The sequence below is a fragment of the Ranitomeya imitator genome, chromosome 3 (genome assembly GCF_032444005.1).
Source record: "Ranitomeya imitator isolate aRanImi1 chromosome 3, aRanImi1.pri, whole genome shotgun sequence".
NCBI classification, from domain to species: domain Eukaryota; kingdom Metazoa; phylum Chordata; class Amphibia; order Anura; family Dendrobatidae; genus Ranitomeya; species Ranitomeya imitator.
Genome location: NC_091284.1, coordinates 137,941,671 through 137,958,114, shown reverse-complemented (window position 1 = coordinate 137,958,114; position 16,444 = coordinate 137,941,671). Strand labels below are relative to the sequence as shown.

General features: G+C 40.1%; 1 protein-coding gene across 1 annotated transcript in view; it reads right to left on the bottom strand.

The window, feature by feature from the left end:
• The window catches only part of SH3KBP1 (SH3 domain containing kinase binding protein 1), a 497,532-nt gene that overhangs the window by 167,078 nt on the left and 314,010 nt on the right, over positions 1 to 16,444 (bottom strand). Inside the window, exons 5-6 of the mRNA XM_069761512.1 lie at positions 15,395 to 15,521; positions 11,046 to 11,239 (exon numbers count right to left, since the gene is read on the bottom strand). Coding sequence (XP_069617613.1) covers positions 11,046 to 11,239; positions 15,395 to 15,521 — 321 coding nt within the window. The remainder of the gene's footprint in view (positions 1 to 11,045; positions 11,240 to 15,394; positions 15,522 to 16,444) is intronic.

Below are 16,444 nucleotides of genomic sequence, written 5' to 3'. Positions count from 1 at the left end.
CTGCCTCAGGGTTTTTTTCTCTTCATCTGGATCAACGTGTTGGGTTATAGGTTGAACTACAAGCTGATTTTGTAGTACGATACGAATGGTATCCTAAAATATGGCTTAGGCAGCCCTTTCAGAATCTGTAACTTTTATTTCTGTCGCTTCTCTGGTTTTCTTGCACCGGAGAATTCACTGCCGCGCACCTGCTGGTCAAGCATATGTAAATCCAAACTAAATATGCGCTGTTCACCACGCCCATAATCCCGCCCTCCATTCTGCGCTAGCATCAGTGATATTTATTTTGGATTTACTATGTACTGCTCACCACAATCATAATTCCACCCACTTTGCAGTACCAATGACAGCGACAGTAAAAATCCGCTCATTTGCAGCTAATCACTTACCAGAAGAAAGATATAGCTGTACTGACCCCCCATGTACAGTGTTTGGGGGAGGACACACATGGATGGTACCATTGTGTACACACAGGGGACAGCATGGGGCAGGTGATCAATGCTGATCCTTAGGTGACGGGTCAAAGCAGCAGTATCTGCACTGGTACAGGAAAGTAGCAGACAGCTGGCTGTATACATGTCTGTGGCGAATGATTAGCTGTGGATCGGAGGATTGTTACTATTGCGGACATTGGTGCCAAGAGTTGGGTGGGATTATGGGGAGCAGTGCATAGTAAATACAAAATGAATATCACTGACGCCAGTGTAGAGGGCTGGGCGTAGGGAGCAGTGAATATTCAGTTTGGATTTACATATGCCTGACCAGCAGGTACGCGATTGCAAATTTTCCGGTGCTTATAGCAAGGAAAAGTTATATATTCTGAAAAGGCCTACCCTATTTCAGGATACCATTAGTGTTGTACTAAAAGATCAGCTGGCAGATTCCCTTCAAGTCTACATTCACCCTAAAATACTATGAAACTATAACAGTAGCCAAGTTCTCAGAGGTTTTGCCATCTAGATTTTCATAGAATTCAAAATGATATAGTGCCTTGAAAAGGTATTCATACCCTGTGAACTTTCCCATATTTTTTTCACGTTCTACCAACACAATGTAGAAAGTATTTTTGAAGTGTAACGGAAATAATTAGTGATGAGCGAATATACTCGTTACTCGAGATTTCTCGAGCATGCTCGGGTGTCCTCCGAGTATTTTTTAGTGCTCGGAGATTTAGTTTTTCTTGCCGCAGCTGAATGATTTACATCTGTTAGCCAGCATAAGTACATGTGGGGGTTGCCTGGTTGCTGGCTAATAGATGTAAATCATTGAGCTGCGGCAAGAAAAACTAAATCTCCGAGCACTAAAAAATACTCGGAGGACACCCGAGCGTGCTCAAGAAATCTCGAGTATATTCGCTCATCATTAGAAATAATACATAGTTTTCTAAATATTTAAAAAATATAAATCTGGTAATTGTGAAGTGTATTTGTATTCACTATACCTGTACCTGTGTGTAATGTATTCTCAGTGTAACTAAAGCTGTTCTGTAAAGGCCTCAGAGGCTTGTTTTACAACATTAGGGATTAAGCAGCATCATGAAAACCAAAGAACACACCAGACAAGTCAAGGATAAAGTTGCTGTCCCGGGATATTTAATATGCAACTTGCCTCTTCAGAGAGAAGGAGGACTTGAACTTTATAGCGCCGCCACCTGTTGGAAGTAGCGATCCTACAAGTCACAATTAACCCTTTAATGAGTCTTACAATATGACTTAGGATAAAAGCCAAATCAGAATCTTAATTTGCAGACAAGGTGTTTCGGGCTATTGGCCATCATCAGTGCAAAGTATGAGAACTGATTTGGCTAGGGTTGATTATGACTTGTAGGATCGCTACTTCCAACAGGTGGCGCTATAGAGTTCAAGTCTGCTTTCTCTTTGAAGAGGCAACTTGTATATTAAATTTCCCAGAGGAGCATTGCACAGCGAATAAGCCTCCTTACCTTGACAAGCCAGAGCTAGTATGTCACTCTCCATAGGGAGAAACCTTACCCCTTGTACTAGGATTTACACTGTAAACTCCACTATTAAAGAATGACAGCGGCATCTAACAGGTTAACAGCCATAGGCAAAGCTCTACTCCACTTGCAGATTTTAGAGGCAGATTATAGATTACATACCCATCATCTGCCAGGAATGTCGCAGGCTCCAAAGCCCTCTCCATTCATCCTCTGTTGACTATTGCCCCCATGTACGTTGCTGGTCATTAAGTGGTTAACCCCTCTGTGACCTTAGACGTACTATCCCGTCGAGGTGCCCTGGGCTTATCTGACCCTGGACGGGATAGTACGTCATAGCCGATCGGCCGCGCTCATGGGGGGAGCGCGGCCGATCGCGGCCGGGTGTCAGCTGCTTATCGCAGCTGACATCCGGCACTATGTGCCAGGAGCGGTCACGGACCGCCCCCGGCACATTAACCCCTGGCACACCGCGATCAAAGATGATCGCGATGTGCCGGCGGTGCAGGGAAGCACCGCGCAGGAAGGGGGCTCCCTGCGGGCTTCCCTGAGACCCCCGGAGCAACGCGATGTGATCGCGTTGCTGCGAGGGTCTCACCTCCCTCCCTGCTCCCTCCAGCCCCGGATCCAAGATGGCCGCGGATCCGGGTCCTGCAGGGAGGGAGGTGGCTTCACAGAGCCTGCTCAGAGCAGGCACTGTGAAGCCTGCAGCGCTGCATATCAGATCAGTGATCTGACAGAGTGCTGTGCAAACTGTCAGATCACTGATCTGTGATGTCCCCCCCCTGGGACAAAGTAAAAAAGTAAAAAAAAATTTTTCCAAATGTGTAAAAAAAATAAAAAAAAATATTCCAAAATAATGAAAAAAAAAAAAATATTATTCCCATAAATACATTTCTTCATCTAAATAAAAAAAAAAAACCCAATAAAAGTACACATATTTAGTATCGCCGCGTCCGTAACGACCCGACCTATAAAACTGTCCCACTAGTTAACCCCTTCAGTAAACACCGTAAGAAAAAAAAAAAAAAAACGAGGCAAAAAACAACGCTTTATTATCATACCGCCGAACAAAAAGTGGAATAACACGCGATCAAAAGGACAGATATAAATAACCATGGTACCGCTGAAAGCGTCATATTGTCCCGCAAAAAAAGAGCCGCCATACAGCATCATCAGCAAAAAAATAAAAAAGTTATAGTCCTGAGAATAAAGCGATGCAAAAATCATTATTTTTTCTGTAAAATAGTTTTTATCGTATAAAAGCGCCAAACCATAAAAAAATGATATAAATGAGGTATCGCTGTAATCGTACTGACCCGAAGAATAAAACTGCTTTATCAATTTTACCAAACGCGGAACGGTATAAACGCCTCCCCCAATAGAAATTCATGAATAGCTGGCTTTTGGTCATTCTTCCTCACAAAAATCGGAATAAAAAGCGATCAAAAAATGTCACGTGCCCAAAAATGTTTTCAATAAAAACGTCAACTCGTCCCGCAAAAAACAAGACCTCACATGACTCTGTGGACCAAAATATGGAAAAATTATAGCTCTCAAAATGTGGTATTGCAAAAAATATTTTTTGCAATAAAAAGGGTCTTTCAGTGTGTGACGGCTGCCAATCATAAAAATCCGCTAAAAAACTCGCTATAAAAGTAAATCAAACCCCCCCTTCATCACCCCCTTAGTTAGGGAAAAATAAAAAAAAAAGTATTTATTTCCATTTTCCCATTAGGGCTAGGGTTAGGGCTAGGGTTAGGGCTAGGGCTAGGGTTAGGGCTAGGGTTAGGGCTAGGGTTAGGGCTAGGGTTAGGGCTAGGGTTAGGGCTAGGGCTAGGGTTAGGGCTAGGGTTAGGGCTAGGGTTAGGGCTAGGGTTAGGGCTAGGGTTAGGGTTAGGGTTGGGGCTACAGTTAGGGTTAGGGTTTAGATTACATTTACAGTTGGGAATAGGGTTGGGATTAGGGTTAGGGGTGTGTCAGGGTTAGAGGTGTGGTTAGGGTTACCGTTGGAATTAGGGTTAGGGGTGTGTTTAGATTAGGGTTTCAGTTATAATTGGGGGGTTTCCACTGTTTCGGCACATCAGGGGCTCTCCAAACACGACATGGCGTCCGATCTCAATTCCAGCCAATTCTGCGTTGAAAAAGTAAAACAGTGCTCCTTCCCTTCCGAGCTCTCCTGTGTGCCCAAACAGGGGTTTACCCCAACATATGGGGTATCAGCGTGCTCAGGACAAATTGGACAACAACTTTTGTGGACCAATTTCTCCTGTTATCCTTGGGAAAATACAAAACTGGGGGCTAAAAAATAATTTTTGTGGGAAAACAAAAAGATTTTTTATTTTCACGGCTCTGCGTTATAAACTGTAGTGAAACACTTGGGGGTTCAAAGTTCTCACAACACATCTAGATAAGTTCATTGAGGGGTCTAGTTTCCAATATGGGGTCATTTGTGGGGGGTTTCTACTGTTTAGGTACATTAGGGGCTCTGCAAACGCAATGTGACGCCTGCAGACCAATCCATCTAAGTCTGCATTCCAAATGATGCTCCTTCCCTTCCGAGCCCTCCCATGCGCCCAAACGGTGGTTCCCCCCCACATATCGGGTATCAGCGTACTCAGGACAAATTGGACAACAACATTTAGGGTCCAATTTCTCCTGCTAACCTTGGAAAAATACAAAACTGGGGGCTAAAATATAATTTTTGTGGAAAAAAAATATTTTTTATTTGCATGGCTCTGCGTTATAAACTGTAGTGAAATACTTGGGGGTTCAAAGCTCTCACAACACATCAAGATGAGTTCCTTAGGGGGTCTACTTTCCAAAATGGTGTCACTTGTGGGGGGTTTCTACTGTTTAGGTACATTAGGGGCTCTGCAAACGCAATGTGACGCCTGCAGACCATTCCATCTAAGTCTGCATTCCAAATGGCGCTCCTTCCCTTCCGAGCCCTCCCATGCGCCCAAACGGTGGTTCCCCCCCACATATGGGGTATCAGCGTACTCAGGACAAATTGGACAACAACTTTTGGGGTCCAATTTCTCCTGTTACCCTAGGGAAAATACAAAACTGGGGGCTAAAAAATAATTTTTGTGGGAAAAAAATTTTGTTTTATTTTTATGGCTCTGCATTATAAACTTCTGTGAAGCCCTTGGTGGGTCAAAGTGCTCACCACACATCCAGATAAGTTCCTTAGGGGGTCTACTTTCCAAAATGGTGTCACTTGTGGGGGGTTTCAATGTTTAGGCACATCAGTGGCTCTCCAAACGCAACATGGCGTCCCATCTCAATTCCTGTCAATTTTGCATTGAAAAGTCAAACGGCGCTCCTTCCCTACCGAGCTCTCCCATGCGCCCAAACAGTGGTTTACTGCCACATATGGGGTATCAGCGTACTCAGGACAAATTGGACAACAACTTTTGAGGTCCAATTTCTTCTCTTACCCTTGGAAAAATAAAAAATTGGAGGCAAAAATATAATTTTTGTGAAAAAATATGATTTTTTATTTTTACGGTTCTGCATTATAAACTTCTGTGAAGCACTTGGTGGGTCAAAGTGCTCACCACACCTCTAGATAAGTTCCTTAGGGGGTCTACTTTCCAAAATGGTGTCACTTGTGGGGGGTTTCAATGTTTAGGCACATCAGTGGCTCTCCAAACGCAACATGGCGTCCCATCTCAATTCCTGTCAATTTTGCATTGAAAAGTCAAACGGCGCTCCTTCCCTTCCGAGCTCTCCCATGCGCCCAAACAGTGGTTTACTGCCACATATGGGGTATCAGCGTACTCAGGACAAATTGGACAACAACTTTTGAGGTCCAATTTCTTCTCTTACCCTTGGAAAAATAAAAAATTGGGGGCAAAAATATAATTTTTGTGAAAAAATATGATTTTTTATTTTTACGGTTCTGCATTATAAACTTCTGTGAAGCACTTGGTGGGTCAAAGTGCTCACCACACATCCAGATAAGTTCCTTAGGGGGTCTACTTTCCAAAATGGTGTCACTTGTGGGGGGTTTCAATGTTTAGGCACATCAGTGGCTCTCCAAACGCAACATGGCGTCCCATCTCAATTCCTGTCAATTTTGCATTGAAAAGTCAAATAGCGCTCCTTCCCTTCCGAGCTCTCCCATGCGCCCAAACAGTGGTTTACTGCCACATATGGGGTATCAGCGTACTCAGGACAAATTGGACAACAACTTTTTGGGTCCAATTTCTCCTGTTACCCTTGGTAAAATAAAACAAATTGGAGCTGAAGTAAATTTTTTGTGTAAAAAAGTTAAATGTTCATTTTTATTTAAACATTCCAAAAATTCCTATTAAACACCTGAAGGGTTAATAAACTTCTTGAATGTGGTTTTGAGCACCTTGAGGGGTGCAGTTTTTAGAATGGTGTCACACTTGGGCATTTTCTATCATATAGACCCCTCAAAATGACTTCAAATGAGACGTGGTCCCTAAAAAAAAATGGTGTTGTAAAAATGAGAAATTGCTGGTCAACTTTTAACCCTTATAACTCCCTAACAAAAAAAAAAATTGGTTCCAAAATTATGCTGATGTAAAGGAGACATGTGGGAAATGTTACTTATTAAGTATTTTGTGTGACATATCTCTGTGATTTAATTGCATAAAAATTCAAAGTTTGAAAATTGCGAAATTTTCAAAATTTTCGCCAAATTTCCGTTTTTTTCACAAATAAACGCAGGTACTATCAAAGAAATTTTACCACTATCATGAAGTACAATATGTCACGAGAAAACAATGTCAGAATCACCAGGATCCGTTGAAGCGTTTCGGAGTTATAACCTCATAAAGGGACAGTGGTCAGAATTGTAAAAATTGGCCTGGTCATTGACGTGCAAACCACCCTTGGGGGTAAAGGGGTTAAAGCACTATTCCAAATGTTTTTTTTTATATTGCAGTTCTAATAAGAACAGAAAGGCTCATCTCAGTTTTGCCAGAAAACATCTTGATGATCCCCAAGACTTTTGGGACAATACTATGTGGACTGATAAGACAAATGTTGAAATTTTTGTAAGATGTATGTCCCATTACATCCAGCGTAGAAGTAACACAACATTCCAGAAAAGGAACATCATACCAACAGTACAATATGGTGGTGGTAGTATGATGGTTGGGGCTGTTTTGCTGATTCAGGACCTGGAAGACTTGCTGTGGTAAATGGAACCATGAATTCTGCTGTCTACCAAAAAATCCTGAAGGAAAATGTTGGCCATCTGTTTGTGACCTCAAGGTGAAGTTCACTTGGGATATGCAGCTGGACAATGATCCAAAACACCAAGTCCACCTTTGAATGTCTTAAGAAAAACAAAATTAAGACTTTGGAGTGGCCTAGTCAAAGTCCTGAAACCTTAAAAAGGCGTTTCATGATCGAAAACCCTCCAATGTGGCTGAATTACAACAGTTCTGCAAAGATGAGTGGGCCAAAGTTCCTCCACAGCGTTGTAAAAGACTCATTGCCAGTTATCACAAACGCTTGACTGCACTTGTTGCTGCTAAGGGTGGCCCAACCAGTTATTAGGTTTGGACCTATTTGCACGGACGTCTGCATGAGTCCTAAGAGGAATCTTGTAGAAATTTACAAATTCCTGACCACTTTTCCTGTCACTATCTCACAGTACTGACAAAAAAATCCACATCTCTAATGGTTTGAACATAGAGGTAAGTTACTTGCTGTTGCTCTGAATGCAGGTCTGGTTGGCATGTATCTGTAAAATGACTTATTCAGTAAATGTCTTACATTTATAAAGTGATGAGAAGCAAAAAAAGGTGAATCATTTCTGAAGCTTCATAATATGCCAGCTGTCCATGAATTCCCCAACCTATTTTCACATACCGCACTCCTACGTCAAATCACCTTGTTATAGAAATTTCATGAATAATTGAAGCCAACGAAGGCAGTCTAGTTTTGTGGTTTAACGAAAGTAACTTTTTTAACTGGCTCTTGCTCTACTTTTTATTGAAGGAGGATATCACATTGTGACTTTTAGCGGTAAGTATTGATAAAAGTACCATACCCATAATTTTTTCAACATTTTTTCACTTTACACCCACAATCACTAAGTAGAAAATACTTGTGAAGTATAAAAGAAATGATACATGGTTTTCTTGATTTTTAAAAAAATCAATCTCAAAATTGTGACATGCATTTGTATTCAGTCCCACTAAACCAATACTTTGTAAAATCCCCTTTCACTGCAATTACTGCTGCAAGTCTTTTGCAGTCTGCCTCTACTAGTTTTGCACATCTAGAGGCTGAAATTCTTGCCCACCCTTCGTGGCAAACTAGCTGTGGCTCAACTAGATTGGATGGAGAGGTCTGTGAACAGTAGTTTTCAAGTCTTGTCACAGATTCTCAACAGGTGGACTCTATTTACTGATTATGTGACTTTTGGAGGCAATTGGTCACGCAGGATGTTATTTAGGGGTATCAGACAACAGAAGGCTGAACACAAATACAGTACACGTTACAATTTTCAGATTTATGTTTATTGAAATAATTAGAAAAACATGCATCATTTCCTTTATATTTTACAAATACCTGCTACTTTTGTGTAGGTATATCGCATAAAATCCCAATAACATACATTTAAGTTTGTGGGTGTCATGTGAAAACAAGTGGAAAAGTTCACAGGGCATACTTTTTCATAGCACTGTATGTTTGACTCTGAAACACTGTGTCATTTCAGAGAAAACCAGTTTAAAAGCTGTCAGGGACCAAGCCACATGGAAGGCTAGTCAGACTAGAAGTACCAATATGACAGCAATGAGGACTATCAGCAGCCCCACAATTGCCATGGTAACCCATTGACTTCAGGTGTTCACACCAGTACTACCGGTCACTGCATTTAGACACTTATGTCAGGTGTGTGACACAACCAGTATCTGAAGTGCATGGAGCGGGCTCAGCTCCTGAGTCCCTTCTACAGATGCAGACCACTAACGTGGACACCGGTACATCCATTAGCGCTAAAGGGTTAATTTAGCCTGGAAAATATTACTTACATGTGGACTTGAAATAAAATGGAGATATTGAAGAAACAGAACAGAAATGTTTGATTTTAGAGCAAGTAAAAAAAAACGAATAACAAAAATAAAAAATGCTGCTTTACGTTGACCTAAAAAATCAATTAGACTTCTTATAGACTATATCAATACAACTACAAGACACACACTGTCAATTATTTTTCTCTTCTATTGGTCATGGGTCCCCAGATAACTGGCCCAATAAATCACTTGGCATGATAGATGGTTCATTTAAGGTCACAATGAGATCACTTTAATGCAAACCCCCCAAAAAAGGGGTGAAAAAAGCTATTGGTAAGTGGAACATAAATGTTCTGTACAGTTCCCAGAGATGTTGGTTAAACCACTAAGTAGAGGAAACATGGAAATAACTGTGATGCATGGAAATATATAGCATCTACAATATAGTCTGGAACATGGCCACCATGGTCCACCCAAGTACACAACAAATCAGTTTTCTTAACACAGTAAATAGAAGCATTTTTCCGAATTATGTTGCTGATCATTGCTTTATGGGTGATTGTAGGATGGGAGATATGTTCCTGATTCAAAAGGGGAACGTGAGGCTCTAGGACCCCAATGCTAAATCTGTGAGAGATCACCTCATCCACCATGTGAGTTCCCTAACACTGCAATCCTCTTACTCTATTCCACTATATGCCTTATACCAACAAAATTACAAAAATATTGGCAGAGATTGGCAAAATATTGGTATGAGAACCTTTACATGATGAGCCGCAAAGGTGCCTGATAGACCCTGGTGATCATGATGGGGCTTGTTGGATTAAAATAATGCTGCCCTTATTTTACCTGATGGCTCTAAGTAACATACAGAGGTTAGAGCTGCCTCTTATTGTCACACTAAGTAACCCTCCAGCTTGGAGACGACTTACTAATGGTTACCTCTCCCCAAAATGTCTGCATTGGCAAAACACTTTAAAAAGACATAACTGTAGCTACAGACAATTTATAGGGAAAATCCCTATTAACAAAAACTAGCAGGAAGTAGCCAAGAGGTGGTGCTAAAGTGGCAGGCGCTTCAATAGATGATTAAAGTTTTTTTTGTTAATTATACAATTACCTGCACGTTCCCAAATTTTGTGTAAATGGGAAACTCCTTAAAAAAAAAAAAAAAATATGTACAGTGATTGATACCACACATTATGTATTCTGCTGAAGCACATTTTCTTCCCTGCATATCAAAATGGTCCTAATGTGGGCACCCCGAAAGAGACCCCTGTTTGCCATCCATCCAGAAATTTCTGGTCAGTAAGTAAAAATAGGGCACTTTTTTGCTCTGTCTGTGAAAAAAAATAGAAAGCCTCCGCGACTTTTTGGAATCTGAAGTATCTCATACAGATTATTTTGACTATAATTTTCACTTTCCAATTCACAGTATGGGTAGCTAATGCCTTTTGTCACAATTATGGGGTGTAGACATGCATCACTTATAATCAAAATAAAAAAAATTGTCTATCCATGATTTTTTGAAAAGCTGTCCAGAAAAGTCAAGTCAAATTGGCAACCCTCATAGGGAAACAAAAATGTGAACCCTACTTGGACTGAGACACTTGTGATATTTGTACAGAGCTCTGTAACGTCTGGGCAACGGGAAATATACGAATGCAGCATCCCCTAAATCATGCAGGTCCAACCAATGATATCCCCCAGATTATGCAGATCCAGATCAACATCATGCAGGTCCAACCAATGAGCGCAGAAGACCTGCACATCTGGAAGAAGGTCATCCACTGCTGATGGTCACTATGTAATATGTTCTAGTTATATAAAACTGAGGAAATGAAGGAAGATAATGGTTCTATTCATATTCAACAGAGAAGAGAAATGTACTTACGGTAGTTTTGTAGGATGATCCAATAAAATCTGAAGCATCTGTGAAGGACAACTGGCTTTCAGGCATCTATATGAGCCACCATTGTGGTTTCTAACCAGGCAGCCCAAGTCTAGTCTTTCTTCCTTGCATTCAGTAAAACCAGACGCCGGTACAATATAGTATGTATAGCACACAGACAAATATTTACCTTTTCTACTGAAGCAATGTCATTTTCTATTTCCATTGACCTTGGTCTCAGTTTAATTGGTTTGTCTTTGAAAATATCCCCAAAGCCAAATCCCCTGATCTTTTTTGCTTGGTTTTCTGCTCCACTTGTTCCATTAGTCCCTTCTGACTTGGAGTCGCCCCCATCACTCTCGGAGCCGGCAGTATCTTTAAATCCTGCCAGGAAGAGAAACATTAAAACATAATTGATATGACAACCTGGTCTGATTTTAGGAGGTAACTGTTCCTTCTTCACTGTACTTCTAATAATGAGGCTTTAGATCTGAAAAAACCCTCAATTATGTAAAATGTTAAGACGCTTTATCCTCGTTACCATATATTCTATGAAAGTGCCATGACGTAAACCCGTAGACAATATCTAATCACCAAGGGCCCGATTCATTATTGCATTTGCGCAGCTTTTTCTTGAGATTTTGGTGTTTTGAAACCTTTTTTGGCTTTCAACAGTTATCTTTCCATTTGTGCCTTTTTTTTTTTAAGTCTATCTTACACCAGCCTTACACTATGGCTGGTCCGAATAACTAAAGCAATTGTTACCATCCACCTCTAGTGTCTCCCCTTTTCCTCATAGTTTGTAAGCTTGCGAGCAGGGCCCCCATTCCTCTTGGTATCTATTTTGAACTGTGATTTCTGTTATACTGTAATGTCTATTGTCTGTACAAGTCCCATCTATAATTTGTAAAGCGCTGCGGAATATGTTGGCGCTATATAAATAAAATTATTATTATTATTATTATCTTATGTGTGTTTGCCTGTTTGTTTTTGTTTAGATCACCAATGTAGGCGAAGTATAGGGTCCTCAGATGTTTTTGCCTGATTTATCATTTGGGACTTTCCAAAGAATTGCAAAATTTGTCACAAATGTACCCCAGTACTCCCAAACATACCGTAAGTGATTTTATGTACATCAGTAATTTTTTACCATTTTTCTCACATTTTGCAAAACGTGTCTTTATGCTGTAAAAATTTGCAAAGATGGTTAAAGACAGAAAAATAGACCATATTTAATTTAGGCAAAATTTATGATCCGTGTCCACTATTTTTATGAATTTAGAACGAAAAAAAAATCAGCGAACACTACAAGATAAAAAAAGAAACGTGACTTTAAAAAACACAAATGATGAATCGCGCCCCAATTTTTAAAATTGCTTGCAGCTCCTGTTTCTTCAGCTTACAGGGGTCATTTCTTTTTTTACTTCACATCAAATTTCCAAAAGAAGAAGCAACATTTCCCTTTCCACCACCAAACCCCATAGCATAGTTTTTCTGTTACTGTCATGCAGTGCCTCATGACGGTATTACAAAACAACCATGAATCATTGTCTTACATGTCAACATGAGTGTCATTGCACATTTGCAACATTGAAGATCATTACATCCCAACTTATCACTTTTTACTTAGTTCTCCTAAGTTGTGATTTGTCTTTTAGAGCTCCTTTTTTCTTAGCTAGTCAGTAGGGGCTCAAAGTTACTGTAAATTGGACTAATACATTGGTTTATTTCATTATGAACAGATGTTCTGTGAGTTGTCATAAGAAAACGTGTATTCACTATCACGAACACTGCCATTTTTTATTTCCCAAACGAATAGTCTTTTAAACAGACCTGATAATGACTGAAAATGGTTTGTGCTACATGGCTAGTAAGTGGGGAAAAATCTACAACAAAAATGCATATAAAAAAAGTGACAAAAACGCAGCAAAAAAGTGCGTATTTTACACAGTGTTTTTCCTGTCAACACATCAGAATTTGCAGCAGAATTTTTTGCTGTAAATCCTGAACGTGTGCACATACTCTTAGAAGGAGTCTTTCTACTAGGTTAATAACTACTAAATACTCTTACTTATTTATCGGCAAATATAGAGAAAAAACTTTAAGGCTGGGGTAGCACTGCAACTTGAGACGGGTTGAGCAGCCAAAGATGTCGCTATTATATCTAAGCACAATACAACTAAATGGGCTCGCATTTCAACTCAGAGGGTATTGTAACTGCAACAAGCAAGTTGCAAACAATTCAATTGTGTCTGACATTTTTGCAATTTGTTTGTCGCAGTGCAGTACCTTCAGGGTCACAATGTTGGACAAGTTGAACCACTACTTATATCCGGAATGGGACTTAGCAAAGTGCTGTCTTCAATGGAGCCTGCCAAAGAAAGGAGATTACAGCACTTGCTGTTTCAAATAGTCCTGTTTGGGGAAGTTAATGCCTCGCATCAACAAAACACCATACCCTCAGTGAAGTATGGTGGAGGCAGAATTATGCTTTGGGGCTGTTTTTTGCAAGCTGGAACTGGGGCTTTAGTCAAGGTGTAGGAAATTATAAACAGTTCGAAATATCAGTACATTTTGCATTAAAACCTCCAGGCCTCAGTTAAGAAGCTGAAAATGAATTTCAGCACAATAACTGTTATGATCTGGTGGCCTAGGAGCAGCATGAGATGTACTCTGGAGAAGGTGGTACCTGTACTGACCGCAGACCCTGAACTTAGCACCGCAACTAGAAGTAGCCGTGGGATGTACCTAACACTCCCTAGACACCTCGACACAGCCTAAGAACTAACTTCCCCTAAAGATAGAAACGGGAAAACTATCTTGCCTCAGAGAAAATCCCCAAAGGATAGACAGCCCCCCACAAATATTGACTGAGAGGAGAGGGAAATGACATACGCAGACTGAAATCAGGATTTAGCAAAGGAGGCCATTCTAGCTAAAAAGAAAGAATAGGACAGAGTACTATGCGGTCAGTATTAAAACACTAGAAAATATCCACCACAGAAAATACAAATCTCCACATCTGACTAAAGACATGGAGGGTATATCTGCATCTCCAGAGACACAGCTTGGCTGCAAAAAATCCTTCACAGACAAAGCTGGACAAGACAAAACATGAAAATGCACTGAACTATAAGGTCCACAGCATGTGGACAGCAAAAACAAAGCCAGAACTTATCTTTGTTGAAATGAACAGCAAAACAGGAGAGACCAGGTATGGATGTGAATCCTCCAAAAACAATGGACAACTGGCACTGACTAAAGGATCAAGCAAGACTAAATAGCCCTAGTCCAAATTGCGATAAGTGGACACACCTGATAAATGCTGCGATCCAAAGACAGCAGCACTACCACTCAACCACCGGAGGGAGCCCAAGAGCAGAATTCACAACAAATAACGACTGTAAGCATACCTCCAAATCAACCAAAAAATGGCTTCACCAGAAGATCACAATTTTCGAAAAACCTGGACATGAAGCCAATTTAAAATGTGTGTTAACCTGAAGAGGGTGCAGTACACAGGAGATGCCCTCGCAAACTGACAGATTTGGAGTGCTACTGCAAGGAAGAGTGATCAAAGGTTGAATCCTGTAAAAAATTCAAAGCGTACTCAACAAAAGTATTTTTTAAGGGTGTGTATATTTGTGCAACCATGTTATTTTAGTCCTTTATTTTTGTTTTTCCACCTGGAAAGGATTTCAGTTGACTAAGGCCGGGATCACACATGCGAGAAACACGTCCGTCTCTCGCATGTGAAATCCGAGCTCTGGCGCCGGCACTCCAGAGAGCAGCGGCTCCATGTGTTGCTATGCGGCCTCACGCTCCACTCCACAGTGCAGGCGCCAGAGCTTGGATTTCACATGCGAGACACGGACGTGTTTCCCAGCATCTAATACGGATTATAGTCGACATTAAAGGTAGATAAAGTTCTTTTATGTTTCTTCTTGGTATGTTTTTTTACATGATAAAAAAATAGCATTTTAACAGGGGCATGAAGACTTTCCATATCCACTGCAGAAATATAATGTATGTATGTATGTATTTTCCATATCCACTGCAGAAATATAATGTATGTATATATATATATATATATATATATATATATATATATATATATATATATATATATATATATTGGTTTTGTGCTTTTTTTTTTTTTTTTTTTTAATGCAACCCATTCCTTGCTCTACACCAGGGGTGTCAAACTGCATTCCTCGAGGGCTGCAAACAGGTCATGTTTTCAGGATTTCCTTGTACTGCACAGGTGAGAATTTAAATCACCAACTCATTATTTGTGTAGGTGATTAAATTATCACCTGTGCAGTACAAGGAAATTCTGAAAACATGACCTGTTTGCAGCCCTCGAGGAATGCAGTTTGACACCCTTGCTCTACACTATTTTTTTTCCTTCATTTTTGGACAAACCCTCTTGAACTTAATTGCGGTTTTAAAAAGGAGATATTGTGTTTGAAATTATTTTCCCCCCAAATTATATCAAACTTAACAATATGATCATTTAATCATGTGCTATTTTCTTACCTTGCTTTATTTGGTGTTCATCAAAATTTCCTCCAATTTCAGTTTCAGTCACAAGCTCTTTAATAAAATTAGAGGGAAACATGCCAGACTTTCCATGAAGAATTCCCTCCCACCAGCCTTCCTCCACCTTCATGAAGCAAAAACACCACAATTTTAGTTTTATCGAATAATAATAATAATAATAATAATAACAAATAAAGTACTTGAAAATATAGGCCCAGCTACATCAAGAATTGTCGAGAGATTTGTGGGTAAATGTGAAAGTTTATGTTCTATTCTGTAGCAAACGAACAGCCAGTGCAATGGCTGGTGCAGGGTGGAGGCACCAGTATAGTGGCTGGATAAAACTATGACCCTAGCTGCTACATTTAGGACAGATTGGATAGGAGAGCTTGGAAAGTGGGAGACTAATTAGTAGAGAGATGCAGTAGTCCAGACAAGAATGAATAAGAGCAATAATAATAATTTTTGCAGCTTTAAAGTAAGAAAAGGGTGAATTCTAGAGATGTTGTAGAGGTGCAGGTGACACGAACATGTGATTGATTGGATATAGGGAGTGAAGGACAGATCTGTGTCAAATATAATCCTAAAACAGCGCTTAAGCAGCTTTGGGGTTAATACATTTGGAGCACTATACTGCAGATTAAAACTCCAGTCTTGATGAATCGGGAATACAGTTTTTGGGATAATTTTTTAGCTAATTTTCTCCATCAAAGAAAAAGTGAATTTCTAAGGAAAGGGAAATATAAAAGAAAGACTTCTTTTTTTAAGCTGGACCCATTTATAGCCATGGCTCAAAAAATACAAGCCCCTGTTCTGGCAATTAGGAAAAAGAGGGGGCAGCAGTGGAACCCATACCAATGTCACAGCTACGAACTATCCAGTGAATAGGTAATAACTTGTTTAGTCTGGGTTACCCCTCTAATTTCTTCCATAATAAGTGTTAATTATGCCTTGACATATTCCGTAGCTATTTTGTATCTTTTCAGATATAAAAACGATGACACTGATTCATGAGGCAGTGATTTACAGATCTCATTTCAGCGAACT